At 37.0% G+C, this 19,813-nt stretch overlaps 1 protein-coding gene and 1 long non-coding RNA gene across 6 annotated transcripts in view; one reads left to right on the top strand and one right to left on the bottom strand.

Annotated features, from left to right (window-relative positions):
• USP3 (ubiquitin specific peptidase 3) overlaps positions 1 to 19,813 on the top strand; it is a 108,555-nt gene that overhangs the window by 56,917 nt on the left and 31,825 nt on the right. For 3 of the 5 annotated variants that reach the window (XM_064570338.1, XM_064570340.1, XM_064570339.1), the window contains exons 5-12: positions 143 to 224; positions 1,460 to 1,542; positions 2,944 to 3,057; positions 6,040 to 6,153; positions 13,791 to 13,937; positions 14,581 to 14,625; positions 17,891 to 17,997; positions 18,162 to 18,242. In XM_064570338.1, coding sequence (XP_064426408.1) covers positions 143 to 224; positions 1,460 to 1,542; positions 2,944 to 3,057; positions 6,040 to 6,153; positions 13,791 to 13,937; positions 14,581 to 14,625; positions 17,891 to 17,997; positions 18,162 to 18,242 — 773 coding nt within the window. The remainder of the gene's footprint in view (positions 1 to 142; positions 225 to 1,459; positions 1,543 to 2,943; positions 3,058 to 6,039; positions 6,154 to 13,790; positions 13,938 to 14,580; positions 14,626 to 17,890; positions 17,998 to 18,161; positions 18,243 to 19,813) is intronic. The other 2 variants (XM_045899903.3, XM_045899901.3) reach the window with 1 other exon arrangement.
• Positions 5,197 to 19,675, bottom strand: LOC135361567 (uncharacterized). The gene is made up of 3 exons (XR_010404995.1): positions 19,477 to 19,675; positions 9,846 to 10,026; positions 5,197 to 5,695 (listed from the first exon to the last, which is right to left on the bottom strand). It is a non-coding gene; the product is annotated as an uncharacterized LOC135361567 (long non-coding RNA).

The raw sequence follows: 19,813 nt of genomic DNA, 5'->3' as shown, positions 1-19,813 counted from the left end.
AACAGGTCACTTCCTGGCCTTGCTAAGCAGCCAGGCAGGGCTCTATACCCCAGACCCTTAGAACAGCAACGTTTATTTTTTAACCTGCTGTCTAGTATGTTTGTGTTAATGTCTTTTTGACTATCTATTTGTGTTTTAATAGCTCGGCTTTCACAGCTGACAGGCATAGGAAAAGAAAACTTTTGGAAAACTCATCACTAAACAGCAAGTTATTAAAAGTAAATGTAAGTAATTAAAATATATACAAATGTAAGAATTGGTTGAGATCTCGTCACTGTTTTATTACAACTCTAACATTAATGTTGCTCCTTATAAACTTTCATAAATTTTTCATTAATGTTGCTCCTTACCAAACTTGGATTTGGTATATTTTACAAAATGTTTGCCACTTGTACTAATGATTCTTGATGTGACTTAAATACCCACTTTTGTCCATCTGTCAGTGCCTTCCTGCCATCAGGATTACTACTGTGCTCCTCTACCTTAGCAAGTGTTCACTCTTAAAGCCTATTCATGTGTCTTGCTACTCTCTTTCTAAGGATCCCAAAGATCTTTGCTATTTTCTGTTAAAGGTTCTAAGTGCAAATTGTATGGGTCTGAAGTTTTGGTAAGTTTTATTTCTTAGGACTTCATTAATACAATTTCACCACGAAAGAATGTGTTTCCTCATTCTGGTAACCATCTGTTACCAGATGTATGATCCATTAATAAATTAATAAAATTTAAAGATCACTAAATACTTTTAAATACATTAGTAATTTTGCCCTGCATCTGCCTTTCTGCTGTCATGCTAGTTATGTTTAGACATGCACTTACTTAGTTAAAGTGTTAGGATTTTGTTAAAGAGCTGAAGTACTCTCTGGCCATCTGAGTTATGGGCAGAGATGCTCTGAGTTGGATTGGTAGATTCTCTTCTCAGGTGTAGTATTCAGATGTTACGGTGCATTTGTAGAGCTAATCAGAAAATCAAGCCTTGGGCTTTAAGGGAAATTCAGGTAGTTTTTAAAGATTGATATCCCATTGCTAGGAATACATGTATTGGTCATTTATGCATGGCATAGTTAAAGGTTTGGGGGTGAATATTTCAGGTAAATATTTATATCTTTTCAATTTGTAGTAGTTTTAATAAAATCTTATGAAAGCATTGTCTTAAACTTCATTTCTTTTAAGGATCTTCCTGGTTTTCAAATTTGTACTCCATGGTTTTCATTAATGCTGGTTTCCTCATAAGCTTCCATGAGGTACTCCCATGTCGGACAATCCCAGGATCAGAAACAGGCTTCTAAAAATATCTGGACACTTATACAGAAAGTAGAATGAGAGTTTGAAATATTCATTGGACAAAAAAGGACCAATTCCAAATTGGCTTGATGCTAGAGTTTCAAATATAGGTCTTTGCTTTGATGTCTGACATGTCCTTCTCTTGGTATTACTGATGGCCGCCCATCCCATTTTGCAGGGAAGCACCACTGCCATCTGTGCCACAGGCCTCCGGAATCTGGGGAACACATGTTTCATGAATGCCATCCTTCAGTCGCTCAGGTACTGTCAACGTCAGAGCTTAGGATGCTGCTGTTAGTTTCTAGTGAAATGGTTAGGAGGAAAGGCTCTGGGTTCACATTCTGTCTCTGCCACTAACTCTGGTCAGTTCCCTGTGCCTCAGTTTCCTCATCAGTAAAATCAGGGATAATAGTTGTGCCTCATAGGATGGTTGGGAAGATTAAATAATTTATATAAAGGGTTTAGAACAGTGCCCAGCAGTAAGTAATTGTTAGTTATTATTTATCTCCTATTGCTTCTTGAATAAACTAGAGCAGAGGTCCGCAAACTTTTTCATTTAAAGGCCAGACAGTAAGTATTTTAGTCTCTGCATGCCACACACAGTCTGTCTCCTATCTTCCCCCCGGCCCCCAATCCCTCCACCTCCACCCTTTTTAAACAACTCTAAAAATGTAAGAGCTCAGTGTCTGGGACCTGGGACCAGATTTGGCCAACAGGCCCCTGGACTACAGAGAACCTTGTTCAGAGAATTTAATCCGATCATTAGTTAAGTCTTAAATATGGTCATAAGATTGGATGTTTAGAAGATCTTTAAAATGTAAGATAAGTAGTAAAAATAAAATACCCAACAAGGCTGACCTCAGTTATGTAGAAGAAATTATTTTGAAGGTCATGTACTTGTAGATTTTAATGTGGCATCAAAGGCCAGAATTAATTCTCTTCCCAAGGCCACCTTGCAAATAAGGAGCAGAAGTCATACTTGATCCCTCCTTGAAGGTACTATCTCTTGGTTTATCTAGTCTTGTTCAAATAAGAAATTCAAGTCACTACTGAATTCTCCTTATTACTCTTGACTGTATATCTAAACAATAAGGTTGGTTTCATGGTTTGTTTTTATTTGAGGAAATTATTGAATACCTGGAAACAGGTACCATAAAAAGAAAAAAATGGTGACAACCTTTGGGGAGGGGAATTGAGGATTTAAAAAAAATTTTTTTTAAGTTTTATTTGTCTTTACAACCAATGTGGGGCTTGAACTCACAACCTCAATATTAAGTTGTATGCTCTTCCAACTGAGTCAGTTGGGTGCCCCAGAATTCAGAATTTTTTGGAACAGACTCTGCTTTAAGCTCTTTGTTCATTTCTACAAAGTCATCTGTTAATACTGTTTTCTTAGAGTAAATGAGGAAACTTAATGGGGAAACTCAAAGCAATTTCTTGAGAAATTGAAAGATCACATTTTAAAAATTCACATGTAGGTTTTATAGAACTTTCTTTACAGTCCTAGTAAATTCTTTTTTCTTTCTTTCTTTCTCTCTCTTCCTTCCTTTCTTTCTCTCTTTCTCTTTCTTTCTTTCTTTTTCTTTCTTTCTTTCTCTTTCTTTCTTTCCTTTCTTTCTTTCTTCTTTTTAAAATAATTTTCTTCCCTTCCTTTTAAAATAGTAACATTGAGCAGTTTTGCTGTTATTTCAAAGAACTGCCCGCTGTGGAGTTAAGGAATGGGAAAACAGCAGGAAGGCGAACATACCACACCAGGAGCCAAGGGGATAACAATGTGTGAGTTCTAAGAATATATCCTTTCTGGCTTTGAGCTACAAAACAAGGGACTCTTACTGGTGATTTCCATTGCATTATGTGAGTTCATAGGCACATGCATTTTAAAACACTCTTCTTCTAAAACCTGGGTTTAACTGTCTAGCTAATGATCTTAATAATTGTTTATTTCTATTTTTTTATTTCTATTTCTGTTTACCTAATAGGAGAATAAGTTTAGCTGTCTACATATTAAGTTTTTGTGGATTTGAGCTCTAAAATTGACATCTGTATATGAAACACAGTTCTAGGTGTAGACCAGCATGAATATCATTAGTTTTTGTGAATTGATTTGTGTTATATTGTTAGATAAATCTGTTTTGGATAATAAAATTAATTTGTAGTCATCAAATTAATTATGGGGCAATACAGCCAATTTTTAGTTGATACGGAGAGGGAAAAATTGACAAATGATTATTGAGAACCAATATGTATGCAAATTCAGTGCAGCTGTGCTCCATTTGATGTTCAGAAGATCTGTATTATGATTGTAATGGGCAGTTTTTTTCATATCTTAACATTACTGAAATAAGGCTCTGATTTATAATTTGTGTGTGTATGTATTTATATTTATATATGTGTGTGTATATGTGTGTATATACACACACACACACATATATATATATATATATATATATTTTTTTTTTTTTTTAAAGAGCGAGAGCACACATATGCATAAGCTGGGGCAGGGAGGGCAGAGGGAAGGAGAGAATCCCAAGTAGCTCCAGGCTCAGCACAGAGCCCAACACGGGGCTCAGTCTCATGACCCTGAGATCATGACCTGAGCTGAAACCAAGTCGGATGCTTAACCAGCTGAGCCACCCAGGTGCCCCTAATTTGTATATATTTTAATGTAATGTTCTTTCTGCCAGCCCATCCCTGCTCCCATACACCCCATCCCCACACATTCTGAAGAGCCATTTTACAATCTGACATTGTTCTGCCTAAGTGACTGAGGGAGATTAGGATAGAACATACTAGAATAGTGTGCAGTATGGTTAGAGCCAAAATACCAGGGAACTTTAAAGCCAGGCATTGGAGTAGGGGTGGAATCATACCACGACAATTGATATCTTAAGAGTTTGCTTTAGTAGCAGCATATAGGATGAACTGGAAAATGCCTGCATTCAAGGAGACTTCACACTTTATAGTAGTTGGGTTGGACGAGATAGCAGTGAAATAAGGAAGAAAAAAATACATTTTCACAAAAGTTAAGAGGAGAATTAGTAGTACTTGATGCATTAGTGTCATTTAAGGTTTAGTTACAAACTGCAGAAATTGCCTCTGGCCATTTTAGGCAGAAAAAGAACTTAATGCAGGTCTGTTGGTAAGCTATTACTGGATGGGTGGAAAATCAGGTCTGGAATCTAGACATCCAGGACCATTGCTGCAATTACCCCATGGAAGTCTGTCCCATAAGGATATCACTGCTTCCATAACATCACTGACCCATGACAACACACTGCTCAGTGTGTGACACCAAAGTTCCATTAACAGCACTGTTAGAGGTGGGTGCTGGGTGAATGCTGCTGTTATTGCTGCCCCTGTACTCCAGATGATGCTCTTCATCACCAAAAAGGATTTGGCACTGCCCAGCTTTGCATCACTAACTTCTGCTTCAAGTAGGCAGAACCCAGGCCATGTACCTGAGCCCTGGCTGCAAGGGGGTTTTGAGGAAGCAAGTATCTGGCCTTTCCAACTTCCATAGTGGGAGGCAGTCTCTTACCAAGACTCTTAAGGTGGGGAATTCCTCAAATACAGGGAGAGGGTTCAGGTACTAGGAAGTAAAAAATATGGTTTGTATCTTAGGGACCTACTGGATGACAGGGGTTGAGCAAGAAGTTATTGAGATTCGCTGAGATATCAATCAGGTATTTGTGAGTATGGTATTGTATTGACAGATACAGATATTAAATTGTTTGGAGATGTTTCAGTTTAGTTAGTTATTGGAGGTATTTCATTCTAGCTACATACATAGAAAAACAAAATTAATAGTGACTTAAACATCCATTTTTTATTTTCTCATGTAAAAGCTGGAGATTATCCATCTAGGGCTGTTTGCCACAATCATCAGGCTCCTTCTAGCTTTCTGTTCCACCAACACTAGTGTAGGGCTGTCGTCCACATAGCTCAGACTGATGCTGGAGTGCCACCATTTCATCCTTCCAGCTAGAAGGAAGAAGGAAGGGGTTAATGAGAAGGACTGCTCTTTCTCTTCAAGGGAGTTTCTCAGAAGTTGAACACGCTCAAAGTTTTTTAGTCCAGGAGTTCTTTTGCCAAGCAAAAATTGAAAGTTCTATTCCTCTGAGAGAAGAGAAGAATGGGTATTGGAGGATCGTAGAGAGAGTATAGAGAGCAGCTTTAGTGCACATTGAGTTTGAAGTGACAAGAGGACATCCAGGAGAAAATTCATCTTGGAAACTGGAGAAACCTGACTAAAAGTGGTCGTGAGAAAATCTGGCTTTCAGATTTGGATTTGGAAGTCCTGGTGTAGAGTTGAGTATTGAAGCTTTGTGGCCAGATGAACTGTCTGAGGCAGAGATGAGCAGATGGTCACACACTGAGGTCTGGGAAGTGTTCCTTGTGAGGGCAAGAAGGAAAACTGCAGGAAATGGAGAAAGAGAATCTGTTACTTGTTTTAAGTTTTTAAAAAATGTACATTTTAAAATAATTTGGTTTGTAACTTACCTATTGCTTTATTCTACAAGTATGACATTACTTTGGCACAAAGTTCACCATATAGTTAAAAACTAGTTTTGTCTGTAATTACTGCAATTTATGTGGGTTTTTGAGATGCTCTTACTTAACTGTCAGAGTTAGTTTAGAAGAAACCAAACCCTTTTTATGTTTACATTTTTTATTATGAATTGTAGACAATTGGACATTATGCATTGAAACAGTAGCCTCTCACTAATGCCAGGGGTATTGTCCCTTCTTCTTTTCCAGGTCTTTGGTGGAAGAGTTTAGAAAGACACTCTGTGCTTTATGGCAAGGTAGCCAGACTGCATTTAGCCCAGAGTCCTTATTTTATGTTGTTTGGAAGATTATGCCAAATTTTAGGTAAGTATTACTTAATGAAGAATATTTAAAACATTAATATTAGTCTTTATGCTGTTCCTGGAACAGTTTCCTATGAAGTGGTGCTATTCTAAATAATAAGGTATTTATTAAAGACTGGTTTTATTTTATTTTTTTATTTTTATTCTTTTAGAGCGGGGGAGGGGGGAGGAGGGTTTGGGAGAGGGGCAGAGAGAGAATCTTAAACAGGCTGCATGCCTGGCGCACAGCCCGATGTGGGGCTCAATCCCACAACCCTAAGATCATGACCTCAGCTGAAATCAAGAGTCCGATGCTTAACCAACTCAGTCACCCAGGTGCCCCTTTTGTTTTGTTTTTAAAAGGAGAAGAACAGTTGGATCGTTTGACTAGACAAATGTGTGTGTTTAAATAATACATAGACATTAAAAATGTCTTTAACAAATGGTAGGATATTTTGTTCTAAAAACAAAGCCCTTATAGATAACTTATGTGCCCTTGTAAATAATTTAGGAACACATACTGGACAAAATTCCATTGATTCTTTCAAAATCTTATGATCATACACCATCATACACCATCTTGTTATTTCAACTAAAAAAAAAAAATCCAGATGTAATCTGTAGAAATGTGTAGTCTGAAATTCACTGTTCTGGGCTGGGTTCTGAAGTCAGGTCTGTTGGGATTCAGTTTGCAAATGGTAGCTGGGCCGCATCCTGATGTGGCTGTAGAGTCACTGTGTTTTCCTTGCTCTCTCTCTAGCTTCACTTGAGGAGGGAAACAGCCTTGCTGTCAGAGGAATCTGCCTCTTCTCCTAGGTTAGTCCTCTCGGTAGGGATGCAGGTAACGGCAGATTTGAGGCCCTGCAGGTGTTTGACAACAGCCTTTGCCACCTTCTGCTGATTTTGTCCTTCTGAAGCAGGTCTGTGCTCTTGCTAGTCAGGAGTTTGGCACCTAATGTACATCCCTCTCCTTTTGAAAAAAACAAAAACGAAAACACCCAGCATGCTGTATGTAGTAAGACTTAGTAGTTTATCTTGCTCTATTGCCTCATAGTGGTTTAGATATATTAGTAGTATAGAAAAATGTTTAAAAGATAGCACTGGGTGTTATATGCAAACAGTGAATCATGGAACACTGCATCAAAAACTAATGATGTAATGTATGGTGATTAACATAACATAATAAAAAAAAAAGGTAATAACCTCAGAGAACTGACATTTGTTGCCTTACTCGAGAAGTCTAGCCTTGAGGATCTGATGTGAGTGACTGTTGTTACCCCTGGTCTTTGTTTTGACGGAAACTTCTTTTATATATCGTGACATTTAAATTTCCTCTCAGAAGAGACTAATTTTGCAAGGATTTTAAAGTTTCTTGACTCCAAGTAGGAAAGGTGGAAATGACTGCTAAGTTACCACTAACCAGGTTTGGACTCAATATAACATTTCTAATATAGTCTCCTAGTTAGACTCTTGATAGGGACTTAGTCTTTGTGTTTTATTATTATATAAAATTAGTTTTTATTGAATGCTACGTGTCTAGCACTTTAGGCCTTTTATATCTGATCTTCATTAAAAAACACAACCACAAAATTCCCGTCAAGGTAGAAAGTGTTAACTCCGTTTTAAAAAAGACAAAACTGAGACAGAGGAGGAAGAACTTGTTCAATCTTACACATCTAGTAGGTGTTAGGATCAGAGTTAGAACTCAGGTCTTTGTGGAATTGGTAAAGAATAGATGTGTCAGCAGTCATTTGTCCACATGCCTGAGTGAAGCGTACCAACTCACTTTATACTGTTCTGCTTGGTTCCCATGGTGACTCAGGTCCTTTATTCTTAAGCAGAGTTTAGAAACTGTATGAAACTTTTATTCAATAGAATTCTACCTTTCCTCAAAATCTGCCCACATCTCTGCCCTTTATATAAAGTTTCTATAGCTCAGCTGTGAGCATGATCTAATTTTTAGCTGCTTAATTTTGCCCATTCTGTATCCTTAGCAATGAAAGGAAAAAACTCTTGGAGAAGGTGACGAAGTTGAGGAGTTTCTGGAGTGATTCCTAATTCACATGAACTCTTAGGTTCCTTAGTGACTGATGGGAGTAGAATGCCTGTGTATTCTTAGCAAGGCTTTCTCAGTTTCACAGTAATTGAGCTTGGTCCCCATTTTCTTGTAATCGACGAATAATTTTCTTTTGATTAGATCTAGATCTTGAGATTGGGATAAAGCTTAAGTGTAAGGTCACTGCACAACACCCAGGGGTGAGGCAGGGAGATGTAGGGCTTTCTTCCTATAGCTGTTACTCCTATTAGGTATGCAGGGTAAAGTTCCTGTAACATGGCCTGCCTGTGTGGAAGTGCCGTGAGCCTTGAACTATGTTTCTGTTATATTTATGATCACAAAATAAATTTTTATTTATTTATTTATTTTAAAGATTTTATTTATTTGACAGAGAGAGAGACAGTGAGAGAGGGAACACAAGCAGGGGGTAGTGGGAGAGGGAGAAGCAGGCTTCCTGCTGAGCAGGGAGCCCGACAAAATAAATTTTTAAAAGAGGTTAGGAAGCGCATTTTCCTTGATTAACCTATGACAAAGTCTGGGGAATTTGATCCCTTGGAATGAAATATGAGGACTCTGAAATACACATGCATGTGGAAAGTAGGAACAACTTTCATTCATTAAGTAATGCAAAAAAAAAAAAATATATATATATATAGTAAATGTAATTAACAGCTTTCGTATAGAAACCACCAAAACTGGGGCGCCTGGGTGGCTCAGTCGTTAAGCGTCTCCCTTCGGCTCAGGTCATGATCCCAGGGTCCTGGGATCAAGCCCCGCATCGGGCTCCCTGCTCCGCAGGAGGCCTGTTTCTCCCTCTCCCACTCCCCCTGCTTGTGTTCCCTCTCTCACTCACTCTCTCTCTCTCTGTCAAATAAATAAATAAATAAATAAATCTTAAAAAAAAAAAAACCCCACCAAAACTATTCTTTTTCCCCACTCAAACCAAAACCCAGTTACCCAGTGGTATAAACTTTTGCCAAAGTTTGGCCTTTCCAACATGCATATCTACTTACCACACTTCTTATGGCTTCCTAGTATGCCCTGCTTTTCCTGTCCCTTTCCTTTTCAGAAAAGTAACTTAAAGTTTATGGGTTTTTTTTTTTTTAAGATTTTATTTATTTCAGAGAGAGAGCACGTACTAGCAAGCAGAGGGGCAGAGTGGGATGGACAGAGAGAGAGGGAGAGAATCTCAAGCAGACTACACACTGCACTCGGAGCCCTAAATGGGGCCTGATCCCAGGACCCTAAGATCATGACCTGAGCTGAAATCAAGAGTGGACGCTTAACCGACTGAGCCACCCAGATGCCACTAAGTTTATGTTTTTTAAGTAGGTAAAATACAAATGGCTGAGAATTTCAAAAGGTAAAGAAAGGATATACAATGAAAGTTTTTTCTTTTACTTTATTTCCTAGCCCTTCATTTTGCTTTCTAGAAGCAGCCATATTTACTAGATTTTTGTTTATCCTTTTGTTGATATTCTGTGTGTGTGTATAATTTTAACATAAATGGTAACATACTTTTTTTCCTACTTTGAGGTAATTTGTACTAGTATCTAAATAACTTTCTTTCATTTTATGGCTGCATAATGTTATACTTTATGATTGTATCATAATTTATGTATAGTCCCCTGTCAGTGGTTATCTAGGTTGTTTCTTACCTTTTGCTGTTCCAGACAGTGCTGCAGTGGATAGTCTTATACATGCATATGCAAGGCTCTCAGAGAGCACTTGCTGAATCAAAACATATTTGCTTGGGGGTGCCTGGTTGGATCAGTTGATAGAGCATGAGACTCTTGATTTCAGGGTCGAGTTTGAGCCCCACATTGGACATAGAGATTACTTTAAAAAAAAAAAAAAGATACTTGCTTTTAATTTTGATAGTCTTTTCTGCTAGACTTTTTTTTTACTCTTTGCTTTCCTTAACATGATTTTGTCTTTTTGTCTCTGTATCTTTGTCATGTTTGTCCTATGGGATTTGTCTTGACCTCTGTCTCCGTCTTTAACTTTAAGGTCCCGCTTAATGCTAACTCTCTAGGAAAATCTCTTGATAATTCAAATTGGGTCACGGTATTTATTCCCTTGCTTCTCATATCATTTATGCGCTATTTCTACTTTCACATAAACTTATTTAATATATTTGCCTTAACTTCCCAAGGAGTTTAGTTTTGTTTTTATCAGTTCTTATTGTAATTAGTGTTTAAAAATGATAGGTGAATAAATTCCTAAAACCTTCTTATTTCTACTAGCTATTCTACTTGGCTTTGTAGAAAATATAAAAGATCTTTGTGGACAACAAATGGGTCTCTGCATGTGATATCTTAATAATCTTTCTAGGTATACTGATGATATTTTATAAGTAAGTGAAATTTTGAAGCTCTGGATTGTATAATTGGGAATTATAATTATAATTAAATTTATAATATTAGTTCTTCTAAGAATTTTGCAGTTGTATGTTTTTTGTGTGTTTGTAAACAAAAACAGTTATTTTTGTCATTTTCATTTTCTGGTGTTTTTGTCTTGGAGAAACTCAGCTGTGGTTGATGCCACAAAATGGAGAGGAATAGCTAAATTTAATTGACTTTGGTATTATACACAATTTGGAAAAAACAACAATATAGAATTCTTTTATGAATGTTAAAGATTTTTTTTCTTAAAAGATACCTTAAAAATAAGAACAGAGCCTAAAATTATGGTGTGTCCTAGGTATTTTAGAAGTTTGTTCTAGAATGATAAAATTTGATAGGCATATCCTGTTCCTGATTGGTCTTTCCATCTTATACATTATGTACTGGTACTGCCAGAATGCAGAGAATAGTCAGTAATGCACAGGTGTATGTCCCAGTTAGGTGTGTCGGCATCATACAAGTATTTGTATGTGCCTGCATTCTGGGGTATCTGATTCAGTATTTGGATTGTCTGCTTTTCACACTTAACAAAGTAACATTTTTTCATCATTCTCCATTGGGACATTTCTTTGTAAGATTTGGGTAAATACAGCTTGTCTCCTTGTGCCAAAAGTTGTGAAGAAACGGTTGCCCCTGTATTTCTACACGTTGTGTTTCAGCCACGTCCCTCTTTCTTGGCCCCTCGTTCAGAAGGGGTTCTTCATGATCTTTTGGACTTTTATATTTGCCATGTGCTCTCCAACCATTATTTCTCACAGCATCTTTATGGCACAGAGTTTCTGTAAGCATTAAGAAGGAGGTAGGTAATCTTTACCTAAGGTTACAAACAAATTAAGAAACAGTATTAAAATCGGAGCCACTGTTATTTTCCTGTCTTCTTTTCTGTCTTAATTCCAGTCTGTCACAGAGATACCAGTTGGTTCTTTATAAATCCATTTCCTCACTGTTTTGCCAGCCCTTGTTTGGGTGGTATCACTGAGATAATTTGTATACAAAACATAAACATTGAACCTAAATGTGAGGAGTGTTCCTTTTACACGATTACCAAGGAAGAGAGACCTAAGTTGACTACCCACAAAATTTTGAGGCTCCAGATTGCATAATTGGGAAATAATTGAAAAGATAACTGAAGTTTGTTTAATTTAACTTACTAAATAGTATTTTTTTAAGATTTTCAGGTAAGTCAGTGAAGCTATTATTTGTTTAAAAATAGAGTTGTGAATGTCTGTTTAGTCAGAATCAGAAAAATTTCCTAGTCTTAGAAGAAGCTGACTTCGTGTTTTTTTTGGTAAAGACCACAAATTGAAGCATACCTTTATAAAACAGCTGAGTGTTCCATGATTTCATGTAGGTAAAATATATATATATATATATATATATATATATATTTCTAATGGTAAAGGAAACAATAGAAAATAATATGTTTTGATATAAGAAAAGAGAATCAAAAGAGTCATGGTGTGGTTGGAAACATTCATGAATGTACATTAGGCAGATTGTTTTTAAAAAGGGATGGATATGTATTTGCTGAAAGTGCAAATCAACATAACTACAAAGTACTGGTTTCATGATCCATTTTAGAAAAATGATTAGATACTAGTTTATTTTGGTGAGAAAATAAAACTATTTTTATATGTGATAGAATTTCAAATACGACCTAAGATACCTAAGATACCTCTTACCTTTGAGTCATAAAAAAAATGGATATTGTGATGAAAAAGTTTAAAGCACCTCTGTAGATATGTAAAGGATCTAACAACTTTGAAAACTTTAGACTGAATTTTAACATTTTTTTTTATAGGAGTCTTAGAAGAACTACTTGAACATATATTGAGACTCAGTTGTTAAGTAGTTCAGAAAAAGTTACAGTGAAATACTAAAGTGACTTCTGACTTAAGTTCCATTGGTTAGGTGGATGGTTTTCATAATTTATGATTTCCACGAGAAATCTTAGGGAAAGGGGAGAAATGTATATTGAGGGAAACTCTGGTTGAAAGACATCCATGGAACCATTGCCTGGAAGAGTGGTGGAAGTTTTGACTCAAGACCAAGCCAGAAATACTTGTGATTTAAAAGAAAGGAAACCTTCCATTTTGGCAGAACGTAGGCAGAAATCTTTTCTATCTAGAGTGTTATCAAGTACTTTACGTGTATATCATTGCTTGATTTATTTTATCTACATAAGCCTCTATAACCTTTAAGTGTGCCAATTTCATTTTCTGTCAGCCTTCACTTGTCATGGTCTGTATTATTATAAGAATTCCATATAGGGGCGCCTGGGTGGCTTAGTCAGTTAAGCGTCTGACTCTTGATCGCAGCTCAGGTCATGGTCTCAGGATCTTGAGATGGAGCCCCCAGTCGGGCTCTTCACTGGGTATGGGGCCTGTTTAAGAGTCTCTCTCTCTCCCCCCCATCCTCCTCCTCCCTTCCTTCCTTGGTGCTTGCTCTCTCAAAAAAAAAAAAAAATTCCATATCCTTTCCTGTCTGAATGTAGTATAAGAAATAACCTAAGAATATGTTGTTGCTTATATTCAAGTTTTAGGCTAGAGCATAATTGTATATGAGTCAATGCATTTTTTAAAGTATTTATATGAAAAATGTCTTTTGAATCAGAGATTAAGATCCGAGTATAGACTCTTTAGAAAGTTTTTCTTCCTTTCAGCCAGTGTTAAATTAGTATCTTTCAGTCTAAAAAAATTGGTTTTAAATTCCTTATCTCTTATAAGGGTGGTTTATAAGACCAAGGTTTCTGCTGAGGGCAAGATGTGACATTTTAACATTTGAGCATCTTTTGGAGAGGCCATGTGGGATAGTGGGAAAACCAGAGTCCATCCCACCTCTGTTACTCTCTTGTTGTAGGACTTAGGCATGACACGCACCCCTTCTCCTGCCCCTCAATTTTCTTCATCTCTAAAGTGAGGTCAGTTGAGATCACTACACCTCTGATTAGCTCTAATATTCTGTGTTTTCAGATTTGTTTTAGTAGAATTTTTCCTTGTAGAGAAATTTGAGAAATTTTCTTTGAAGAGCAATTTCTCTTGAAGAGAAGTAAAACCTGGCACAAGTGGGGATGAATGGTCAGGGAGCCTCACTGTGCTGAGTGCAGGGCCGCAGCCCTTCGTAGCACTTTGCCTTCCTGCATGTTTGGCTGGGCATGTGGAGCCTCCCCAGTGACGACCTGCTTCTTTTTGCTTTAAGGGGTTATCAGCAACAGGATGCCCATGAATTTATGCGCTACCTTTTGGACCACCTGCACTTGGAACTCCAGGGCGGTTTCAATGGGGTTTCCCGCTCAGCAATTCTACAGGAGAATTCTACTCTATCTGCAAGTAACAAATGTTGCATGTAAGATGTAGTTTCCTTCTCTTTTTTTTAGGAGGACCTCAGACATTTCTGTTGGTGTTATTGTTTATTCGATTTATAATGGAAGGTGGAGAGTTTTCCTGGACTTTTGCTGAAACTTTTGTGTACTTGAATTTTATACCCAAGTGGACTAGCACAGGCCTCCTGCTTCCATACCAGCGGCATCTTGTACTTGCCTCTTGGTATAGTCCTAATGGTTTTTGGTATAGACTATTTTAAAAGTTGAGGAACAACAGAAAATATTTTGTACAGTTCAGCACTTGAAAATTCCCTGCCAAATGTATGAAATAATATTTGGGAGACTTAATTTTCTATACTAAAATAATTATATTTATTCACTAGAAACAGTCTTAAAAATATTTTGAATGTGAATTTTCCTAAAATATATTTGTTCTTTAATTAAATTGAAGCATTTGTAAGTTCTCAGAATTTTTCTTGCCTCTCAATATGAACACATCAAACCTTTTAGATTGCTTTCCTAGGTACTAATACCCCAAAATATACATTGAGATTAGAAAGCTTATTTTGCTTGAGGTAGGGATGATTTACTGTTATTTCAGTCTGATTTTAATTGTAGTCTCCTTTTGTTCAAATTTTTTGAAAAGTTTTGTTTTGACCTGTGCAGGAAAGGGATTTACAAGATAAACTCCCCAAAGACAGAAAGAAAAGAGTAAGTAATTGCCTTGCAGTTCACAAATCTGATGTAGTGTTAAGTTAGGGTCCTTTTTTTTTTTTTTTTTTTTAAGATTTTATTTATTTATTTGAGAGAGAGAGAATGAGAGAGAGAGCATGAGTGGGGGAGGGTCAGAGGGAGAAGCAGACCCCCGCTGAGCAGGGAGCCCGATGCGGGACTCGATCCCGGGATTCCAGGATCATGACCTGAGCCGAAGGCAGTCGCTTAACCGACTGAGCCACCCAGGCGCCCCAAGTTAGGGTCCTTTTAATGACAGAGCAGCCTCATCGCTCATCAGGCCGTATCAGAGAAGGGCAACCGTTTGAATTGCTGTACTTTTCAAAACGTTTGGCTCTCTAGGTCCTGATAACTATGGTTCCAGTCAGAATCCAGTACAGAAGGGGAGGGATCTGTGACCTGGTAGAATTATTCTTGCTGCTAGCACCAAGTTAAAAGTAGTATTACATTAAGTGAAAAATTCTGCTTTGTATTTTATGATGACCTTTCATACACTAAGAATATTGAACTGGGCTCTATCAAGGGTAGTCTGTGTGAAGTAAGAGGGTATATGTCTTTTATTATTTTATTGGATGCCCAAGGCACCGTCATGGAGTCACATTGTGTAATAGTCCTAGGATGATACGGAAAACTCTAGTAACTAATGAGTTTTCTGTATTAACCCATATCTTTTCATGATAGTTTAAAGAGGAGTAATTTTAGGTTCCATTAGTGAGATATGATAATTTTTTTCTTTCTGTTCCTATTTGCTAAAACTACAAAAAAGGTCTCCTATGCAATATCTGTGTTTACTTGTGTAAACACATCCAACGCTACTGAAGGTGGGGATGGTAGAAATAAGTGACAGATCTGTTCTTTTTAGTACATAGAAAATCATTACTGCTATTATAAAAGACCCTAGCAGTGTAAGAGTCTGTCCAAGTAATATTTAAACACTCTTGGTAGGGATGCCTGGGTGGCTCAGTCGGTTAAGCGGCTGCCTTCGGCCCAGGTCATGATTCCAGGGTCCTGGGATCGAGTCCCACATCGGGATCCTTGCTCAACAGGGAGCCTGCTTCTCCCTCTCTCTCCCTCTGCTTGCGCTCTCTCTGTCAAATAAATAAAATCTTTAAAAAAAAAAATAAACACTCTTGGTATACAGTTATAATAAAGGGGAAATCAATTTTGAAATCATTTATGGATCTTGTTTTCAGTCATTGTATACCTAACTTAATGCCATACACATCAGATAGCCAAGACTAGATGAGTATCCTTTTCTCAGAGGAAGAAATTATAAAGGAAGAACTACATTGAGTCTAAATGTACTGCTTTTTACTAAAGCAGTTTCCATTTTAATTAAGGGCAGTATTGTATGTGAACATCAATATGAGAGGATCATAGTCCCTTGATTCCAGTAGTTTATTTGGTGTGCCCTTTGTTTATGACATAGTTCTTAAACCTGAACCCTGAAATAGCTGTTACATCAGATAGTTCCAATGCATCTTCCCTTTTTAATTTACTAAAGCTGTGTATCTTATGAACAGCTTTTTTAAAAAAAAGATGAAGCTGCAGTATATTTCTTTTGCCAGTAAAGAATGGAAGCCCTTTCATGGAAAAGGAAGCAGACCTTTAAAATAATATAATTGCTTGAGTAGTTTTTGTCAATCTCATCGTGGCAGTGGGTTTAATTTGGAGAAACTCAAAAGTACAGTTCAGTGTATTAGGAGTATGATTGTTTGCAAGTGAGAGAAACCACCTCAGATTGCTATAAGCAAAAAAAGAGCATTTACTGACTTTTTTTTTTTTTAAGATTTTCTTTATTTATTTGAGAGAGAGAGAGAATGAGAGAGAGAACATAAGAGGGGGGAGGGTCAGAGGGAGAAGCAGACTTCCTGCCGAGCAAGAAGCCCAATGCGGGACTCGATCCCGAAACTCCAAGATCATGACCTGAGCCGAAGGCAGTCGCTCAACCAACTGAGCCACCCAGGCGCCCCGAGCATTTACTGACTTAAGTAACTGCATACATAAATGCACAAAGGTTAATATATGTTTGCTGTAGTACTATTAATGATAGCAAACAACTGAACCTGGAAAACCATAATATTATATGGCTAAATTAAGAAAAGGAGCATAGTGTTAAGAGCTGTGTGACTCTGGACCAAGCTGGAACTCAGCTTCCTGGTCTGTAAAATGGGGATAATGGTATCTGCTTCATAGCTTTGTTCTGAGGATTAACTGATTTAATACATGGAAAGTACTTTGAATGGAGTTCGGCACAGAGTAAGTGCTGTTGTAAGCGTTTGCTAATCATGCTTTCATGGTATACTTTCTTGGTGGTTCTTGCGTCCAATCTGTGTTCATACTGTGGCATGCCAATCTGCTGTCAAAAAGGGTGAGGTACATGTTCAAGATATATACTTTAAAAAAAATAAAATAAAAGCAGAAGACAGGTGCGGTCCTAATTATTACGCTAATAAAAGAGCCTTGAAACAATTTAAGGGCTTTCTAATTTGGGAAACATCTGTCTGAGCACTGTACAGATACACCCCATTTCATCTTCACACCAGGCCTCTGCGGTAGGTTAGATACTATTCCTGCTGAACATCTGGTGAAGCTGAGGCACAGAGAAGCTAGTCACGTTAGGGCAGTTGGTTTTGTATCGTTCTTAAAGTGGTATATTCCTGATCTCAACAAGGAAATTATTTACAATATTGTTTTAAGTGAGCTTAAAAGCCTTGTTGATAGTAACATCTAGCACTTCAACTGTGAAGTCATGCCTCCACCAGTAATTACTAAATATGTATTAAATTTCTTTACCTCTTTTTCCCCAATCTGACAGCTGACCATCTAAAAAGTCTAAAACTATCTCTGAGCGAGGTTATTCAAAGTAAAGTAATTGAGAGCATTCCCTATGAGAGGCCTTGCAAAAATTTATAAGGTGGTTTCTCTTTTGTGAGGAAAGGGGTCCCCTTGCCCTGAGTATAGGCATGTATGTCATGTTTGTTAGTAATGGCAAATGTCCAGTCAGTGTTAGTGGCTCTTGGAGAAATTAGGGGGCTTGAAAGTGGGGCTGTGGAGAGGCTAGTGGCTTAAACCTTTTATCTAGTATACCTTTATATAGCTTTAAAGTTTTTGTATTATTTCATAATTTAAATAAAATTAAATAAATGATATACATATTCCCCCCAAAGAAGTATAGCAGCTTTTATACATATTTATTTTAGTTTTTTACTGATATATTTTCCTGTGTGGTGATTTTCTTTAGAAATGGAGCATCTACGGTTGTCACAGCTATATTCGGAGGTATTCTCCAAAATGAGGTTAACTGCCTCATATGTGGGACAGAATCTAGAAAGTTTGATCCATTCCTAGGTAAGACATTTGGCATGTGGTGATATGATATTGTATTAAAATTTTAATGTTTCCTTTGAAAATTTAAGACAGTATGAGATAATTGTAAGAATACATCAATTTTTGAAATTCTTTTCTAAGTGTCACATATGCCTCTAACAGCTATTTTCCTATTTTCTTTTAAGACCTTTCATTAGATATTCCAAGTCAGTTCAGAAATAAGCGCTCTAAGAATCAAGAAAATGGACCTGTTTGTTCATTACGAGGTAAAGATACTTTAATGTTGTAGAATTCTTATTCCCTCTGAAATAGCTGAATAGACTCAAACTCCATCCGTGCTATGTTGTTAACTGTTTGAATGAATTTGCATTACTATTTAACAGAGTCAAACCTGACTGTCTCTTCCTCTCAGAAAGAAAGAAAAAAAAATTGGTGCCAGAGATATTAAGGCAAGCATAAGATATTTCTCACCTTTTTCTTTAATACTCATTTTAAAATCGAGTATCTGTAACAAACTGCTTCTGACTTAATGAAATAGAACTTATTCTGTGGATGTCCCACTAGTATCCATGGGAGGAAAGAATACTTAGCTAAGTTTAATAAGTTATGGTGTTATTCTTTGCTATGATTAATAATTTTAGAAATCTGTTGATGATACATCTATTGGTTAAGCCTGAGGCTCTGCTTTTAATTGAAAACTGTGAGATTTGGAACAGATTTTTTCCTGGATTACTGTTAACTGCCTTTGTCAAGGCAAAAAGACCGATCTTTGACCAGTCACTAAAGTGACTAATCGTTCTTGTTGGTCATAAAAAGAAACTAGGATAGGAAAAAGAGGGCCTAGTGTGTGTTCTATCATTAAGTAACTCTACACTGAAGGCAAATAACATAATTTCTACCCTGATTTGTCTGTTGACTAAAAGTAATTTTTTCTTCAACTGTTCTAGAGAATTTTGTCGTAAGGATTTGTATATGTATATATACACACACACAATCTTTTCCTATAGGAGATTCTAATTGGTCCAAAACTGCACTGTCCACTGTGGTGAAGTCACAGATGGTTGGTAAAATGTAAATTAAAATTAAAAATGCAGTTGCTTAGTTTCACTAACCATATTTTAGGTGATCAGTAACCACATGTGACTAGTGGCTATTGTATTGGACAGCACAGATGCAGAACATTTCCATTATTGCAGAAAGTTCTATTGGGCAGTACTGCTCTAGAATTATTCTGCTGCTCACTTGTTCTCGGAAAAAAAAAAAATTCTAGTAAAAATATAACTGTTGGGGTTGGGACAGGCAGAATTCTGTGTCACAGGTGCACTGGGCAGCATTGGGCTTGTTAAAAGAGGAGTAGCAGAGGTCTTGCTTATAGCCCCATTCCTCAGATAGTTTCTTGAAATCCCTCGGGGTGACTGTCAAATACACTGGACTACTGTAAGACAGGAAAATAACTCCGTATATGAAAACATTTTGTAGATATTTTCAGTTGTTCCCCACCTTTGCAACAGTGTTGATGGTCTCTTTTGAACAGGAGTACTGGAGAAATTTAAGGAAGCCCCATCCATTCCTCTTCCCTCTAAAATAGATGGTTTTGAAATACAGGTTTTGAAAATATCACAGTATACTTGGTATCAAATGTGAGATTATTTTCTCTTTATGTTGATGACATGAGAGTACAAGCTAACCTAATCATAAAACAAACATTTGGTCATTTAGAGAGGAAAGCAGTGAGAGATTATTAAAGGAATTAGCCTCAAACTCTATAATCTGACCTGGATATGGCTTCATTTTATAATTTTTTCAAACATTCCTTATTTCCTAAATAAAACTAAGT

This window comes from Mirounga angustirostris, unplaced genomic scaffold, assembly GCF_029215605.1.
Source record: "Mirounga angustirostris isolate CCGP_5_RB_7025 unplaced genomic scaffold, mMirAng1.0.hap1 SCAF_9, whole genome shotgun sequence".
Classification (NCBI taxonomy): domain Eukaryota; kingdom Metazoa; phylum Chordata; class Mammalia; order Carnivora; family Phocidae; genus Mirounga; species Mirounga angustirostris.
The sequence above is the reverse complement of the archived record's forward strand: the minus strand, read 5'-3'. Positions and strand labels throughout refer to the sequence as shown.